At 38.3% G+C, this 20002-nt stretch overlaps 1 protein-coding gene across 2 annotated transcripts in view; it reads left to right on the top strand.

Annotated features, from left to right (window-relative positions):
* yrt (erythrocyte membrane protein band 4.1-like yurt) overlaps window positions 1–20002 on the top strand; it is a 454068-nt gene that overhangs the window by 171187 nt on the left and 262879 nt on the right. For both annotated transcript variants that reach the window (XM_067140591.2, XM_067140590.2), the window contains exons 8-10: window positions 2193–2294; window positions 7826–7963; window positions 19761–19880. In XM_067140591.2, coding sequence (XP_066996692.1) covers window positions 2193–2294; window positions 7826–7963; window positions 19761–19880 — 360 coding nt within the window. The remainder of the gene's footprint in view (window positions 1–2192; window positions 2295–7825; window positions 7964–19760; window positions 19881–20002) is intronic.

The raw sequence follows: 20002 nt of genomic DNA, 5'->3' as shown, positions 1-20002 counted from the left end.
GATATACTAAATTAAATTAAATTGAACAGACTTCATACCAATGTTACAGGCATCCTCGATGCTGAAGGCAGAGTTCAACTCGTTGGCACTTGCTTTCAAACACTTTGTATAGGGTTTCCCATGTAATTAAATTTACATAATAGGTATCTGGCTCCATGGCTAAGGGGTTAGTGTGCTGGCCTTTGGCAGGGTCGGGAATTTTAACCATCATCGGTTAATTTCGCTGGCACGGGGGCTGGGTGTATGTGTCGTCTTCATCATCATTTCATCCTCATCATGACGCGCAGGTCGCCTATGGAAGTCAAATCGAAAGACCTGCACCTGGCGAGCCGAACATGTCCTCGGACACTCCCAGCACTAAAGCCATATGCAATTTCATTTTACATAATAGGTGATTTCTCCCTTAAGTTCATCAATTGTTTTGGGGTTATACTTATATACTGATTCACGGTAGTTACTGCACATCTTCTTATCTCCTTTCTTGAATATTGCCATTATAACCCCTCTTCCCCAATCCTCGGGTACATTGTTCTCTCTCCATACACACTTGAGTATTCTGTAAGTCCACTGAAGTTGTGCTGGTCCTGCAGCCTTGATCATTTCTATGGCTACTTCATCTGTTCCCACAGCTTTTCCCATCTTCATCTTTTTAACTCTTTTGTCATTGTATTGTCTGATTCCTTCTCTGTTACCACTTCTATTCCTGCTGGATGGATACCTTTCCCACATGTAAGGTTTCTCACGTTCAGCAGTTCACTGAAATATTCTTTCCATCTTTTCATTATCTCTTCTGGGTTAGTCAGTATTACTCCTTATTTATTCTTCACAAATCCTGTGTTCGCCGTTTCATTCCTGCAGTTTTTTTTAATTCCAAATAATAACTTTTTTGTACAGTTCAAGTCTTCCTTTACTTCCTGGGTGAACATTTCCAAACTTTTCTTCATCTCCTACATTTTTGCAAACTCTTTTTGCTTTCATGTATCTGGCTCTACTCTCTTCAGTCTTTTGTGTTTTCCATTCCTTCCAAGTTTTCTTATTTTCCTTTACTTTATCTTTCACTCCATCATTCCACCATGTTGTCTCTTTCTCTCTTACCTTTCCTGATGTTCTGCCACATGTTTTCTCTGCACACCTTACAAAAGCACTCTTAAAATTATTCCATTCCTGTTCAGCATGGCTAATATCTGTCCTGGGTACCAATTTTTATAATTCCTTTCTGAATTCTTCCCGAACCTCCTTTGCCTTCAATCTCCAGACCCTAATCTTTCTTTCTCTTTGTTTTTGTAGTTTTGTGAACTTGCCTATTTTTAACTTTGCTATCACTGCTTTGTGGTCACTCCCTAAGGCTTCCTCAGACATAGATTTAACATCAGTAAGATCTTTTCATTGTCCTTTTTTCCACTAATATGTAATCAATCAACCTTGTGTTGTTCTGTCTTCCCATCCATACCTGGTATAATCTTGTGGCTGTTTTTCTTCATAAACCATGTGTTTCCTATTATTGGATGGTTCTTCTGGCAGAAGTCCATTAACATATTCCTTTCTTCATTCTTGTTGCCATATCCATATTGCTCCAGAATATCTTCCTTTCCCAGTCACTTTCCACTTGTGCACCCAGATCTCCCATTATAATTACTTCCTTGTTTTCTATGTATTTCTCCGCTTCTTCAAGAAATTGTTCTGAATTTTCTTCTTTATCTCCAGTTTGTGGAGCATATACTTGGTACAGCTCCAATGAAATGCCCTTATTTATTACATTTCAAAAAGTGACTCGTAAGTCTATAATAAAACTTATGTTTGTGATATTATTATCTATTCTGTGATTTTGTGTATAATCTCATTTTACATGTGCAGTTGATATGGTTGTTTAAAGCCGGTCCATACTGGTTGCTATAAATATTTCAGTATCGGAGGATTGAGAAAAGTGTTAAATGTACCAATTGCATTTGCATAGAGTTGTCTAGTTTTACTCTAGTGTGGTTGGCATACTTGATAGAGGACTCCTTCAATTTAAATTGAAAGCTCTAATTTTCTGCTATTTGTTATGCATTCTGTGGAGAAAAACTGGTACAAGAGTGGTCATTATGGAGATAAGTAGGAGACTTGGTTTATAATTTATATATCATTGAAATGCAACCAACAGCTTGTAAGTGATCATTTCTATTTGTACACTGTCTTTTTTATTGTTATAGGCCAAAAATTGGGAAACTGGACTTCAAGAAAAAGAAATTAACATTAGTTGTAGTGGAGGATGATGATCAAGGACGGGAGCAAGAACATACATTTGTTTTCAGGTTGGATTCTTTCTTTATATTTTAAGTTTGTATTTGAAATTTACAATTGTGTACACTATTTTGCTGATAGGAAATGATCAATTTAAAAGATAATTATTCAAATAGGAACTAGGAGCAGGCTAATGTTTTAGGAAATGTTGACTGAAGCAACTTTTTAAGTAAGAACACAAGATCAAAATTGGTGGCCCAAACCTTCAAACTCGTCTGTTGTCAGCTCTGAAGATTATTTTCAGTGATTTGCCATAAACTGAGTCCAAAGCTGCTATCTTGTCTGTTCAAGCTCTTCCCTATCCTGGTGTCACCAAAAGCGTATGTTAGGTTAGTGAGACATTAAACAGATAGAGAGAAAGGTACTCTAATATTAAGTACCACATTCATAGGCACCACAATTTCACCATGATTATTGTACATTTTCAGTGTAGGGTAAGGTAACGTAACTCCGTGATATCAAGTAATGCCATGATAGTTTGTATTTCCTATATCACGATGTAGCTTGAAACCTGAATGTCTCCAAACTCCAGATGGCAGAAGAATGCAGGACTCCTATAAGGTAGCTAAAATCGTCTGTGGGAGCCTGTGTGAGATTTTACAGAGTCCTTTGTTAAAGTTTGAAGTGTCAACACACCTTTTCTTTGTAGTGAAAGCAGTGTTGTGCATCTTAATACAGTAGAAGTCCGTTATAGCGAGAATTCAGGACAGCGGAAAATTTACTCGCTATAGCGGATTGTCGTTCTATCTGATTTTTGTATAAAAGTCGGAAAACCCCCCATACACATTAAAATTGGTATGAAATGGTGATCAGTTTGTTCAAAACGTGCGTTTCCGCAGACGATATCCACACTACGGCTTACTAGTTTGTTATTTTTCGAAATCCAGTGCTACGTAAAATTGTATATTTAAATTCATTCTGAAAAACTTACAGTACCGTACTTCTCCGAATCCATGACGAAACCCACTTTTTGTAAAACAAGTTTTAGCAGGCTCAAAAAGTGCTTTGTAAAATCATATGAATGCCTTTGTTGTACAGTACGCATTTTTAGACTAGTTTTAGACACCGAACATTGGCTTTCGTTATACCGCATTTTTTTGTGGCTGCACAATTATTCTTTATTCCGTGGGTTTAATTACCATTTACTTAAAATTGGCATCATAGTACCGAAGAAAACCCGTTGAACATTTGCCGGCAATATTCCATGTATCTCTACAACAAGGCGATCCACCAGGAAAATATTCTTGATGTCAAAAAAACTGTTACAGTACTTTTACTCACCGTCAGATATAAGTGGCTACTGCTACACCCACGTCTCGCTTGCCGGGTTCGGCCAACTTCAGCAGCTAGCGATGTATAGGCCTAATCGCGGACGCTGAAATTCAACGAACGAGTTTATTGCGCCTCGTTATGGCCAATCGATCCTTGCGTTTTTCATGCACATACCTCACAATTTCATTTTCGACTTCTTTAAAGCGTCCTTGTTGCAGACCACTGAATGCACTGTTTGTTCAGTACACATTTTTTATCTATCGTTGTCTTCATGCTGACGCCAAATATTGGCTTTACTTAGCCTATGACATATTTTCTTGCGGCTGCACAATTATTCTACATTTCCAAGTGTTTAATATCAATAAATTTAAAATTGGCACCGACAAGAACCCGTTGAAAATTTGCCGGCAATACCCGTTCCACGTATCTTTGCGACTATCCATCACGAAAATGTTCCTGCTGTCTATAAAACTTAATTTTAATAAGAGTCAGGTACATTAGACGCGTTATAACTCTGCCACTGAGTAGCCGTGGCCTTTCTAAGAATTCGAAGGCTCGCATCTTTTGATGCCATTCTGCATATTTGAGGAACGTTTTTGTAGAGGCTAATAGAATGTGATTCTCTCTTCACTATTTCCCGAGATCCAGTGACATTACACACAGGCACCGTACAACCGGCTGTCACGGCTAGCGATGTATAATAAAGAGGCGGTCGTTTGTCAACGAATTTTGTGTGTGCGTGCGCATGCGGGGGTGAAAAGAAGCGGCATGGTTACCATGGTAGTTGCCAGTGGTACTAATTCCTGTTAGGCTGTGAATGGAAGACAACCCTTGATTTTTTTGCATGAGATTCTGAGGGAAAAAAGGTCATCTTGGATTTGGAGAAATATGGTATCACTCCAGAGTTTCCTTCATCAAATGGCGTCACCTAACCTAACCTTATATGTGTCGTGAAAACATATTTGAAACGCATGTAGAGCCGATTTATCCTTGCTAAAATTTTGCATGTGAATATCATCATCATCATTTCCCTTTGTCCAGCTGTAGCCGGGTAGGGGCAAATATGGTTCCTCTCCACTTTCTTCGGTCTTTCCACCACTCCTCCTCAAACACTGTGTCCCACTCCAGGTTTCTTTCTATAATTGCATGTGAATAGTCTTTTCAAAATTTAGCTAAACGCGAGAAAATATGAACAATCCTCTGAAATCAGCCTACTCTGCCATATCTGGAGGTGTATTACATTTTTAATTACTTTCAGTATATAACATTAAAATTAAGAGATCGTTTACTTCAGCCGTTATTTTTAATGAGTTGACATCTGCTGTCGTCCACGTTATTTACGCATTTATTACTAAAACTTATTGTCTTTCATTTTGAATTTTCTTTAGAGAACAGCAATCGTTGGGTATTACTAATCGACTCCAACATCGCTTTCGAATGTCGACAAGAGAGCTCGCAAATGCACAAATGAGAAAACTATACCGTACCAAAGATGATCGATCGCATTTTGTGGCAAACGTTTCAGTTTCCTTATTCAAACAGCGTCACCTATCCTAACTTAACCGTACTATACATATGATGAAAACATACTTAAGCGCCAGTAGAGAAATGAAAACCTTTTTGCTATAAATTTACGTGATAATAACCTTTCCGTAATTTAACCAGACGCGAGAAAATATAAACTAACCTCTGAAATCAATTGCACACTCTGCCATATCTCAAGGTGTATCCCATTTTTTACTTGATTGCAGTATTTATCATTAAAATTAAGCGATCGTTTAGTCAGCCTTTATTTTTAACGACTTTAGAACTGTTCTCTGACACGTTATTTACGCACATATTACGAAAACATGTTCTCTTTCAATTCAAATTTTCTTTACAGAACAGCAGTCGACGGGTATTACTAATCGACTCTGACATTGCCCTCGAATGTCGACGAGAGAACTCGCTAGTGGACATAGCGAGAAAATGATACCGAAGATAATCGATTGCATGCAACATAATCGCGGGGGGCATAAATATCGATTTAAAAAATGTTGCACGCTTAATCGCTCGTAATAATGGATGCGTCAATAATAGGGCTCTCCCTGTAACCGAAGGATAATACACAGTTTAATATAGGAATTTTGAAGGGACAGAAAAATTTGTCGGTATAACGGGGTTCTCGTTATATGCCATACTCGCTATAGCGGACTTCTACTGTACGTTACCAAGAGCAGTTTTAACGTGAATGTTCGATTTGAACTAGAGTTACAGATCAGATACTAATAATTTAGATATAAAAAATTACAAACAAATCATGCTACAGGTTAGAGGTCGATGAGCATAGCGAGATGATCATTTTTCTTAGGTTTTACATCTGGTGATGGTGCCCAATAAGAGTAAAGCAGCTTGCTCCCGCACGTCTGAAAGCATGAAAGAAGCGTTGCGTTTGGCTAAGGACAAAGGCTGGACAGTTTATAAAGCTAGGAAACAATTTGGAATCACATGGAGTACGCTTACGGATTATTGTGGTAAATTCTTAGTTGATCCTCTGTGTGCCACCATTGCTAAAATTGGAAAGCCCTTTATCATGCCATCTGAACTAGAAAGTAAAATAGTGAATTATGTTACAACAATGCAGTCTTTGGGTTTCGGACTTACAACTAACCAGGCTAACCAAGCCAGAACAGGCTGTCAACGTCAGGAATGAAATCGACAACTGGGCCCAAGCCGAAATCCATGCCTCGAAAATATGTTAACGACAACTGTGGGGCATGTATTTATGCAGATGGCATCAGGAAGAAGAACGGGGCCAAGTGGATTGAATGCCAGTTTTGTCATGTTTGGTACCACGAAAAGTAGCAAAAAGTGAAAGACAAAGTGTATTTTATGTATGATAGGTGAGAGATTTCTGATGGCAGTGACTACAACTGACACTTGTTTTGTCATTTTTGTTTTAAAATATTTAGGCCCTAAACTGTAGTAAATCATAACTGCAAAATAGGAAACTGAAGGATAGGTACTTAAAATGGATATATAAACCTATTTTATATTACAAACATGTTTCTGTTATGAAAAAGCACGGTTCTGTATGAATATCTTGTTGTCACGGAGTTACTTGAACCCTATCGTTGACGTACTAGAGTATCACAAAATTACCTACATTCAACTGTACATTTTGTAAATAAATTCTTGGTATTAAAGATTGGATGACCGGGTGAGTATGTCGTGGTTAGAGGCGTGCGGCTGTGAGCTTGCATCTGGGAGATAGTGGTTTCGAACCCCACTGTCGGCAGCCCTGAAAATGGTTTTCCATGGTTCCCCATTTTCACACCAGGAAAATGCTGGGGCTGTACCTTAATTAAGGCCACGGCCGCTTCCTTCCCACTCCTAGGCCTTTCCTATCCCTTCGTCGAGGCCACGGCCGCTTCCTTCCCACTCCTAGGCCTTTCCTATCCCTTCGTCGCCATAAGACCTATCTGTGTCGGTGCGATGTAAAACACATAGCAAAAAAAAAAAAGATTGGACGATTTTCAATATTTTAACTGCAATGTGCTCCAAAATTATCCCTCTTTCAACTGAAGTGTTATCATCCCCCCTGACACAAACTTTCAGTGAAGAGTATTTTTTAAAAAAACGTAGTATCACGGAGTTATCTTACTTTACCCTATATCCCTAATTATTGAATCTGATGTCATCAGTTAATCATTGACCCTTAAAGAGAGAAAATTTTGCGAATTTAATTAGGGCTTTTTACGTGTAGGCAAATGCATTTGTAGTCTTTACCTTACTTACACCCAGTTGTTAAATGTCTTTATAGTCTTTACATGATTATGGGAAGGAAATAATATTTGTTTGTACTTGTTAAATATTAAGCAGATAATTTTTATGATGTTTAGTTCTTCTAGAAATGGATACCTACAGAATAATGGGCATATTTCCTTTGGAATGAGATATGTCTGAGTTAATTTGAAATAGTTATTTCATTATTATATTTTATTTTAATATTCTAAATGAGGATTTAATTTGCCACACTTCTGTGCCACGTAATTTTACTTTCCCAAAATTTTAGAAAAATATTGTGAATAGTTCCAGTATCTTCAGGATTTGATGAGGTACAATTGCTTTTGGATGTTTATGTTGTACCACTTTCCTCCTGTTCTCAATTAATGTATGTTAATTTTTTATATTTGTTCTTTTAAAATGAAATCTTTCAGATTTTTCGTATCTGTTTTGTTGTATGATTTGATTAAATTTGTTATATATATTTTTTATTTCTGTTTTGTAGACTGCATAATGAGAAAGCATGCAAACATCTGTGGAAGTGTGCTGTTGAGCATCATGCTTTCTTTAGATTACGCGTGCCAGTGAAAGGACCATCAGCGCGTCAGAATTTTTTTCGTATGGGCTCACGCTTCCGTTACAGGTATGTATTTTTCCATACTTGTATCTCAGCAAAGTCTACAATATTTTTTAGCTTATGTTAATGCTTAGTTTTAAAAATCAAAGTCAATAACCATGATGTTAGTCTCCTTAAACATAAATTAGCATCATTATCAGTGAGGCTTAGATCATTATGATTTCTACCAGATATGTTTCTAATGGAGCAGCAGTTGAGAAAGGGGTGAGGCAAGGCTACAGTTTGTCCCCTCCCTTTTTTACTGTTTACTTATAGCAGGCAGTAAAGGAAATCAAAGAGGAATTTGGAAAAGTAATCACAATTCAAGGAGAGGAAATTGAAACTCTGAGATTTGCCAATGATGTTGTTATTTTATATGAATCTACAGATGATCTGGAAAAATTGCTGAATGGTTCGGGCACAGTCTGGGAGGAGTACAAGATGTAAATATATAAATTAAAAATGAAACTAATGGAGTGCAATCAAAAGAAGTCAGATAATGGCAGGAAATATTCGATTAGGAAATGAAGTCTTAAAAGGACATAAATGAATATTGTTACTTGGGTAGTAGAATAACTAATGGTGGTAGAAGTGAGGAGGACATAAAATGCAGACTAGCACAAGCAAGGAAGGCCTTTCTTAACAAAATAAAATGAATTAGTTTGAACATTGACATAGGAATTATAAAGACAGTTTTGAAGACTTTCATCTGGAGTGTGACATACCGTATTTCACGGCATAATCGTCGCACTTTTTATACCAAAATTTTCGGAAAAAAATGTAGGGTGCGACCATTATACGATGAATATTTAATACCAGTATTTGTATTACTCAAAAAATGTATTTATAACTAAATTGTATTTGATACAAATTTAAGATGCACGTAATACTCGCGTTTATACATCAAAATAATTAAAATAGTCTAAAACAAAATTCATAATTTTTCGCAACAATTCGGCGAACGTTTTTCCAACCTGAAAATAAAAATGAACGTATTAAGTTAATTTGTCATTAATTTGAGTATTAAAATTAAAATATTACACTTGCAAAAAATCATCGCTTTGTTGTGAAATGCGGACTTACCGGTACGCAATTTATTCCAAATCTTCGGTGTCGCTATCGCAGGTTTCGCTATCTGATGCGCCGTCCTCGCCTCTGCTAATACCAGTATCAGATTCTTCGTCTCCCTGCCGCACTGCGTCATCTTCGGAACCGTCTAGTGCATTCAAAATCCCAGTCCTTTTGAAGCTCTTGGAGACTAGTTCAGGTGGTATAAGATCCCAACTCTTCTTCACCCACGAGCATAACAAGTCCAAGGGTGGACGCCTGATATTTCCGGCGGGCGTCAATTGCTGATCGCCGCTCATCATCCACTCGTTGTAAAATCGACGTAAGTTGTCTTTAAAGGGTTTATTAACACATACGTCTAGTGGCTGCAAAGCAGATGTTAGGCCACCAGGAATGACTATCTGTCGTGTCTTATTTGTAGTGAGAATTTGTTTCACTTCGTTCACAAGGTGACCTCGGAAACTATCTAAAACAAGCAGAGCTGGTTGTTTTAGTAGTGCACCAGGTCTTCTATTCCACACAGTTTTAACCCAGTCCAGCATGAGTTCTACGTCCATCCAACCCTTTGGTTGCACTCGTACATGAATTCCACGGGGAAACTGTATATTCTTAGGCATCGTTTTCCTCTTGAAAATGATGTAAGGCGGCAACTTTCTCCCGTCAGCTGTAATGGCTAGCATTGCCGTGCATCGCAACTTCTCACTACCGCTGGTTTTCATTAATACACTCCGTGATCCTTGTAGCGCAATAGTGCTGTTGCGAGGCATATCAAAAAAGATTGGAGTCCGATCGGCATTACCGATTTGAGAAAGCAAGTACGAAGTTTCCTTGCGCAAACGTATGACAAATTGGTGAAAATTTACAATCTTGTCCGTGTAATCAGCAGGTAACTTTTGGCTTAGTGTTGTTCTCCTTCGCACTGACAGATAGTGTCGTCGCATGAACCCCTTAATCCACCCACGAGTGGCCTTAAACTGAGTTACCGGTATGTTGTGTTTGCGCGCTACCCCCTGTCCCTTAATTTGTAACATTTCATATGATACACTGCAGCCATTGTTACGTATTTCACTGACGTACCTAAACACTTCTTCGTCAATTATAGGAAACTTCCCTGTTTTAGGACCTCTAAACGCGCGTCTAGAAGGGTTTGTGCTTTTTAGCTTGTTTTTTTACTTTCCGCCAGTCACGCACCAACTTTTCACTCTCAGAAAATTTTCTTTCTGCAGCTCTGTTTCCGTGCTGTTCAGCGAAGGCAATTACGCTTAGCTTGAAGCCCGCAGAATAGTTTCTATATATACCCATAATCGCTTATAAATGCTTCACACGTTAATGTTTTGCGATATAAATGACTTTCCGTAATTGTTCACTATTAAAACAAATTATTTCTGCAAACACCCAAAACACAAATTAAAAACTTAAATTCTCACGCACACATGTCTACAGTAATCACGTAAATCTGAAATAAATAAATGCATCTGTGATCTGTCCATTCCAGAGCAGCCAATACTGTTAGGCAGCAAGGAAGCATGCAACAATTTATCAGTTTAGCTCGTTGGTTGCGACACACTACTGCGCTTGCGCAAAGCTCGCAAACCGGAGCTCTAGCTAGCGCGGTGTAAATCTACTGTATAGTTGACTGTATTCCGAGACGTCAGTAACAAACATTCATTTTTTTCAATTTCTTTTAAACATACAGTAATTAGGTTAATATTTCTTCCCAGTTATTGATGATTTTACATTACATTACTGACGAGTTTATAAAATAAAACTTTAATAGCATTGGATAATAATTATCTTGACTGCTTGGATAAAAGTTTTCATCCCATGCCCGGACACTTATGACGTAGTAGTAAGATAAGAGTCTAGCGATGACAACTGAGACATCGTAAATAATTCGGCTGAATAATTCCGTGGAAATCTGCGTTATCGTCTTGGATTTCACTTCGTGCGCAATAACACAGGAGCCGGCCCCATGGTGTAGGGGTAGCGTGCTTGCCTCTTACACGGAGGCCTCGGGTTCAATTCACGGCCGGGTCAGGGAATTTTACCTGTATCTGAGGGCTGGTTCGAGGTCCATTCAACCTACCTAGCCGGTATTTCCTGGCGACGTTGCCGATAAGCGATAACTTACAGCCTTACGTATTTCAAATGGGAACTCATAATATGTAGGTGGTGAATAAATAGTACACTGTCTCGCGACCACGTTGTCAAACTGCCGATAGTCTACCGGTAAGCCATGCGTCGTACATATACCGGTATTATTTATTTATACGTTGTGCAACATGTCACAAACGTGACTGTGTTGCCAAATTGCCCATAAACCATACACGTATTTAAATTGCGCATTCATGTGCAACTTACGTTGCAGTTCCATTTACCTTTTAACCAGATTAGTGAACAAAATTTGGATGTGAGACGATTATGTAATTAAAGGTTTAAAGTCCGATTTTTGTATTGAAAATAAAGGATGCGACGATTACGCAGTGGCGACGTTTATGCCGTGAAATACGGTAGTATGGAAATGAAACATGGATGATAACTAGCTCAGAGAGAAAGAGAATAGAAGCATTGAAATGTGGTGTTACAGAAGAGTGCTGAAGGTGAGATGGACAGATGGAATCATGAATGAAGAGATACTGAATTGAGTTGACGAGTGGAGAACTACTTTCAAAATTTGAGCAAAAGGAGAGATAGAATGATTGGACACATCTTACGACAGCCAGGACTTGTTCAGTTAGTTTTTGAGGGAAGTGTAGGTGGTAAAATCGGTGAGGGTAGACCAAAGTATGAATGTGATGAATAGATTGGAGTAGATGTACGATGTAGTAGTTGCATAGAAATGAAAAGGTTAGCAAAGGATAGGATGGCATGGAGGGTTGCATCAAGCTAGCCTATGGACTGATGTTCTAAACAACAATATGCTCATTATGGCTGGTGGAAATGTGATGACAAGGCTGAGTGGCTCAAGTGGCACAAATGGCAGAGCACTGGCCTTGTAAGTCCAAGTTGATAGGTTTGATCCCAGCTCAGTACAAATGGTATTTGGAAGTGCCGAAATATGCCAGCCTTATGTTGGTAGATTTTCTGGCACATAAAAGAACACCTGCAGGACAAAATTCTGCCACCTCTGCATCTCCGAAAATAATAATAAAGTGAATAAATAATTATTAAATATGTTGTTATTATTTCTGGGAAGGTGATGGTTTTCTCTAGATCTGCTTAAATTGTGTGTGAATTATTCCAAAAAAGGTTTCATTATTTTATAATAATTTCCCCCATAAGTGCGACGTAAAGAAAAAAAATTCCCATGGTTGGCAACAGTGCTCATTATTAGATTGTGGGCTCTCTGTAAATGCTTGTTCGTTGATTGAATAGTAATGCTGTATGTAACTCATGGTTTGTTTTAAAAGTGCATCTATTTGCATATGTTTTTACAGAATTTTTCAGGTATTTTGAGGTTACATTGTGAGATCTGTAATATCTGTCTTCTAAGGATTTGAATCCTATGACTGAGCGAGTTGGCTGTGCCTTTAGGATCGCTTGGCTGCGAACTTGTATTCGGGAGATGGTGAGTTCAAATCCCACCACCGTCAGCAGCCCTGAAAATAGTTTTATGTGGTTTCCCATTTTTCATAACAGCTGTACCTTATTTAAAGCTATGACCGGTACCTTCCCAATCTTCGCCCTTTCCCATTCTGGCGTTGCTAAAAATCTTTGATGTGTTATTGCGATGTTGAACTATTGGAAAATAAAAACATCTTAGGAAGAGTAGTGTGATTGTCGCTTTATTGCAGAATACTTCTGTGACACAAGGAGTGATACTACTAAATTTTGTATTGGAGTAGGCACTGTAAATAAATATTTTTCAGTGACACAAACAGACTGGCTAATTTTTACCTAGGAGAAAGGGAAACATTGGCAAGAAAAAGAAGGCTAAACCAGCTGATTACTGCTTTCTCCTCTTGGTTGACAGGGAAGTGAATCTGCATGTGACTAATGTTCGTTGTACACTTCTAGCGGATGAAAGAAAAACTTGCAAACCTCCAAAGAAACTCCTAACGGGAGAGTCCTTTGTGGGCATGTAGTCATGTAGACAATAAAACACTAGAAGAAAGTTCTTGATGATGATGATGAAAGTCACCCTTGGAAGTGCAGGGGTCCAGTATGTGCACTGAGTGAAGAATGAGCCAACTAATTTAGCACATTTGCAACAGTCTGTGAAGATGATGATGTAGGAGTGTTTCACGCATAAGGGTCGGGACCCTTAGTACTGGTTGATGATATGATGAAAAGTGACTAGCACATAGAAAGGATGATTCTTTATGAGCTGCAGAAATGGTTTCCAAATGGTGATTTGCCACACCTCGAAGAAAGTAAAGAAATTTTTCATTGATAATAATCATGTGGTAGAGTGGCCAGGGATATTTATTATGTAATATCGATATATTTTTACTTTCTACATGAAAAAATGACAAAAAATAAACTTTAACACTCTAAACGCCAACGTCTTTTTGAAAGTCCCTTTGGTTTTCATCTGAAAAAGTGCCAACATCCTTTCAAAAGGACGTTCGATATTTCTTTTTTTTATTATTAAAAGTAACAGTCATTTCCTTTCAGAATTTCCCAATATAGTTAGTTAAAGACTTACTATTTTTGCAATAAACAGCCTCATTTATTTTCAAGGCTATTCTTTCAGTATATTAGTCCAATCAGCAGGCATATTTATTGGCGTGCTTTACTTGGCGCGGCTGTGTACATTGTCGGTTCTGTGTCTAGTTGCTCTCAATCTTTTACTTGTTCATTTATTGCTGTGAAAATGATTATATATCCATTGTGCTTGCCAAAGCATAAGTGTGTTTAAGAGGTCCTGGAAAATATACTTGTATTGAATTTTTTAAAATGATGATGATGATGATGATGATGATGATGATGTTGATGATGTCCGGCTCCATGGCTAAAGGGTTAGCGTGCTGGCCTTTGGTTACGGGGGTCCCGGGTTCGATGCCCGGCAGGGTCGGGAATTTTAACCTTAATTGGTTAATTTCGCTGGCACAGGGGCTGGGTGTATGTGTCGTCTTCATCATCATTTCATCCTTATCCTCATCAAGACGCGCAGGTCGCCTACGGGCATCATATCAAAAGACCTGCATCTAGCGAGCCGGACTTGTTCTCGGACACTCCCGGCACTAAAGCCATACGCCATTTCATTATTATTTGTAGTATGTTATGTAAGTGTTATATAAAAGACATTTGTACCGTATTCGTCTAAAATTATGAACGTGTCGTCCACATATCTAGACCAAAACAGAATGTTGTCAAATTCCCTGTCGTTCTCCATCATGTAGGTTTCCAAAGAATCCAAATAGATTTCTGCCAAGATTCCCGAGGCCGGAGACCCCATTGTCAACCCATCCTGTTTATAAATGCCCTCGTGAAAGATGAAATAGTTATTAATTATAAGTAACTTAACAATTTTCATGAAATCTTGTACTGTATCTCAAGCTCACTTAGCTGACTGTAGGACTTCAGATTCTTGAAAATAATAGGAAGCAGCTTATTGGTTGTAATACTCGGGAACATGTTGACGATGTCAAATGAATGTAAGGTATGGTGAGCTTGCAATTTGAAATTGTTTAATTTATTAACCAATTCTATGGAGTTCTTTATAAACTTGTTTGCAGTAAACATATAGTGTTGTTTAACCCGTGAGTGGTTGCTATATGAGATTTTCTCTCACATTATTTTTTATTGTGATATTACTTCACAGTGATAAAAGGGAGGTGACTGTTCGCTCTTCTAGCTGAGTTTATAACTGTCGTGAGTAGAGCAATTCACATTTGAAGGGTAAGCAACCTCTCCTGCATGAGAGTTTCTCTCATCGCGCGACTAATGAAGTAGGTGTTATATGTTGAAGTGGAGCGGGAAAATTACTCCTGTTGTCATCCGGGAGATAGTGGGTTTGAACCCCACTGTCGGCAGCCCTGAAGATGGTTTTCTGTGGTTTCCCATTTTCACACCAGGCAAATGCTGGGGCTGTACCTTAATTAAGGCCACGGCCGCTTCCTTCCCATTCCTAGGCCTTTCCTCTCCCATCGTCGCCATAAGACCTATCATGTTGGTGTGACGTAAAAACAAATAGCAATACTCCTGTTGTACGCGTTAGTATTTGTAATATGAGCACTTCTTGTTTTGGAAAATGTTATTGTGTTCAGAAACCTTGCTTTTTACTTAAATATTACTAGATATAATGCATGTGGGTCAGCCTCTGTGGTGTAAGGGTTAGTGTGATTAGCTGCCATCCCGAAGGTCCGGGTTTGATTCTCGGCTCTGCCACGAAATTTGAAATGTGGTATGAGGTATGGAACGGGGTCCACTCAGCCTCGGGAGATTAACTGAGTAGAAGTGGGTTCGATTCCCACCTCAGCCATCCTTGAGTGGTTTTCTATGGTTTCCCACTTCTCCTCCAGGCAAATGTTGGGATGGTACCTAACCTAGGGCCACGGTCGCTTCCTTCCCTCTTCCTTGTCTATCCCTTCCAACCTTCCCATCCCCTCTGCAAGGCCCCTGTTCTACATAGCAGGTGAGGCCGCCTGGGCGAGGTTCTTGTCATCCTCCCCAGTTGTATCCCCCCGACCCAGAGTCTGAAGCTCCAGGACACTGCCCTTGAGACGGTAGAGGTGGGATCCCTCGCTGAGTCCAAGGGAAAAGCCAACCCTGGAGGGTAAGCAGATTAAGAAATAATGCATGTGTGAGATTTTTTTTACAACTTCAGGACGGAAGTTATTTTTATGTACGTGTGTCTTAATAAACACCTAATCATTTCTTTTTCATGTCCGGCTCCATGGCTAAATGGTTAGCGTGCTGGCCTTTGGTCAAAAGGGTCCCGAGTTCAATTCCCGGCAGGGTCGGGAATTTTAACCATAATTGGTTAATTTCACTTCATCATTTCATCACGATGCGCAGGTCGCCTACGGGTGTCATATCAAAAGACCTGCACCTGGCAAGCCGAACTTGTCCTCGGACACACCTGGCACTAAAAGCTATACGCCATTTCAGTTTTTTAAATTTCATTTTTATAAAAAATATATAAGGTAGAACTTGCGTTTCATTTCAGTAGTAAATTTCAGTCTTACTCCCCACAAAGCTGGAGAAAAATGTCATATTTATTTTAATGTGAGAGAGAGTCTCACGCGCGACCACTCATATTACATTTCGGCTAGCGACCACTCACGGGTTAAGAAATTTCTGAATGAACTTAGACAACTTGTATAGAGGACTGGGTCTGTAATTTATTATGGGTCGAATGGGGACCCTGTCCTTGTGGATCTTGCTGTTGGAAGGCCCAGGTTCATATTTACTAGTTTTTGCTTCTCCTGTTTGGTATTTGGAACAGTATTTTAATCCAAACCTTAATTTAAATGAGATTTCTGAAAAATCAAATATTTTATTTGATTTCCTTATTGCGTTTTAAAAAAAGTACAGGTCCCGGTCAATAGTTCGGTGTTTCGTATTATGCGTAATAGCTTTGCTAGTTGCTTCTTACGACCACGCCCTCCAGAGCTCCACCAAATTGCCGTTCCTCAGTTGCTCCTCCCACTTGCCCCTACTTCTCCTCTTCAATTCCAACCCACCTTGGGCACTTGAATTTTGTCACAACACTGGCTGCTGTGCTTCATTGCCCTTGCATAGTCGGCGACCTTTTGAGGTGAGTCAAGTAGAAACAATTACGTTATAAGACACAATTTCATATCTTGCCTCATCAGTAAAGTGATAGTTTATTACATTCTTATTATTGCAGGTCTGTATTGAACTGGGAACGTTGTTCTTGATAACATCTCAAAGGACTTTGTGTTTGTTTCCACCTCGTTAGGATTGCTCCATTAAATGATACTGTTAAAGGGACTGTAGATTTTATTGAAATGTTTTTACTACAATACTACGTGAAGGTTTAAGAAGTGCGATAAATTAAACACATAGTGTTTCAAGACTATTTTATAATTTGTTGTTGTGTTTTAAATCCACTTTATATCATTAGTGAGCAAACCGGTTTGCATATGTTTTTATCAGTGTGTGGCATAAGGCTTGCAAGTCTTCGACTTGTTGAACATATGAACTTAGAGACAGTATATTTTTAACACAGTTTCATTGTTATCAATATGGTTTTAAATTGTGATGAATTTGTTGTTGATAAATTTATATGAATGTCAATCTACAAACTTCTATTCAACTGATGATGACGCAGTAGGGCATCGAAACTAGTACTGATTGGAAAAAAAAATATGTAATTACATCTACGCAACAAAATTTTTATGTATTGAATAAGGTGGATCCAAAATTATAATAAAACGTTGTAATCTTAGTTCAGTACAGACAAACAATGAAGTTTATTCATTTAAATTAAGTTGAATAGACAGATAGGAACACATAATAGGACACTTGTTCGTTCCTTTCCATTACTGATACTTAAGTTGATAATTTGTGCTTGAAAGTATTGCCCCAGAACACATGTAAGATAACATGGTGTCTTTTACCAGTTAGAATTTTATATGAACCGCAAAACATTCCCATTAATTGTGACCTAGTATTCAGAAAATATTTACATTGACTCGACTGGTAGATATTTCTTCCTCAATTCATTTCAGTGCAAAATTTGTCAGACTGTTGTAGCAAGATGTTACTACTTTATTGCCAGTAGAATTGCTATTTGCTTTACGTCGCACAGACACAGATAGGTCTTATGGCGACGATGGGATAGGAAAGGCCTAGGAGTAGGAAGGAAGCGGGCGTGGCCTTAGTTAAAGTACAGCCCCAGCATTTACTTGGTGTGAAAATGGGAAACCATGGAAAACTATCTTCAGGGCTGCCGACAGTGGGGCTCGAACCCACTATCTCCTGGATACAAGCTCACGGCTGCCCGACTCTATTACATGTGATAAAATTCATTTTTGGGTCCGTATTGAAAATATTTGTATCAAATAACACTTGAATGTTTTGTTATTCATCCACCTATTCAATACAATACAATTTTAAAAATTAGGACATTGTCCTTATCAAAGTTGTTAACATGAAATTAATGTATTATATGGTACATGTTTCGCCTATCAATAGTAGGCATCATCAGCCACATTTTTCACCTTAGGTACCTGATCTATCCTACCATATAATATATTAATATACTAATTTCATGTTAACCTCTTAACTGGGTATTATTGATGTGCTTGGTGTAACCTGCCCTGTGTATTTTTTCAGCAGATTGTTGTTACACGGTAGGATAGGCAGGAAAGTTAGTTATATCACTAATATCATTCATCCATGATACAAAAATGTAAAATAAAGGTGTTTTAATAATTAATTTTAATGTTAAAGAAATGTTCAACCATTTTTACATTAACTGCAAGGTCATTTACCTGGTTGAAATTTGAGAGTTTGGCCCATATTTTATAGCCGAAAGTTGAAACAAATAAAAGCAAGGGGTATTTATAAATGTCATATCATGCATGTGACATTCTGAACCATTTTTCATTAACTGCAGGTCATTTACCTGGTTGAAATTTGAGTGTTTTGTTCATATGTTAGCAAATAAAATTAAAACAAATAAAAGAAAGGAATATTTACGAATTACACATCATGCTAGTGACATCATGAAGGATTTTACATTAACTTCACGGTCCATTACGTCATTTACCTCACTAGAACTGCAGTGATTTGTCTCAGAGATAATTTTCGAAAAGTAAGGGGTTGCGATACTTTCCGTTTTGAGAAGTACATACTATTTTCTGGATTATAAATTATCCCCTGCAGCATTAAAAGTCAAATTAGAGTTTTTATCTCAGTTGGATGTTTTCCACCCAATCTCTCGCTCCTGACCGTGGTTTCAAGTTCGGTTGGGCTCCTAAAATCTGTTTAGCATACACACCGTTCAAACTATAGCAACACATTGGATTCATCGTTGAAGTCCACACTTACACCACTAGCACCAGAAAATATGAATTTCTGACGTGAAACACTACGCAGCGGAAAAAGTTGAAACATGCCCAGCACTTCGCCTTCATCCGATTCGTCACCTTGTTCTTCATTCTCACTTTCTGAATCACTTTCACTATCAGACTCACCTTCATTTGTACCTTTGGATTTCTAAGAATATAAATTGTCACAATCATTCTCTAAGTGTTGAATAATCTTGTCGTCTTCCAGCGTTTCGAACTTACGCTTTGAACTAGATGCTGTCATATTTGGCCTACTGAGGAAAAGTAGCACTGCACAGTTGTAAAATGAAAACAAATAAACTTCTAGAAGCGTGATATGTTGTATTTGCTGTCATCGAGCGGGGAAAACATCAAGACAACAATATACGACGCGGCAAAGGAGCTCTTCGTACCCAGGATATTCGCAGTAAAAGACGAGTACGTATATATTCGTCATGCCCATTACCCTGTAACATTCAGCGTACGAATATATACGTCATGCCCAGTTAAGAGGTTAACAACTTTGATAAGGACAATGTCCTAATTTTTAAAATTGTATTGTATTGAATAGGTGGATGAATAATAAAACATTCAAGTGTTATTTAATGCACAACTCTAACCGCATGGCCAACTCGCCCGGTGCTAGTAGAATTGGGACCACTTTTAATTTGTTATACTTGTACTTTCTTAATATGGTGTTGTTGAAACCTTAAACCATATTTTCACCATTTATTTTTGTTTCCATGTACTGTACCTGTTACCTTTGCATTCAGAATTTCTTTTATTTTTAGTGGAAAGACAGAGTTCCAGACAACTCAGTTGAACCGTGCTCGTAGGACTGTGCAGTTTGAGCGACGTCCTAGCCAGAGATATGCACGGAGGCAGTCTCACATTCTGAAAGAACGTCAGAGGTATGTAAATATACCTATTTTATGCATTTGCACTGCCTAGTTTTTTGAATTCTTCTGTATTCCCTCAACTTGCAGGTTTCTGTGCTCACAAACAGATGCCGGTAGTGAAAGTGTTTCATTAA

This window comes from Anabrus simplex, chromosome 2 (assembly GCF_040414725.1).
Source record: "Anabrus simplex isolate iqAnaSimp1 chromosome 2, ASM4041472v1, whole genome shotgun sequence".
NCBI lineage: Eukaryota > Metazoa > Arthropoda > Insecta > Orthoptera > Tettigoniidae > Anabrus > Anabrus simplex.
Note: the sequence above shows the minus strand (reverse complement) of the source record. Positions and strands in the feature narration are given on the sequence as shown.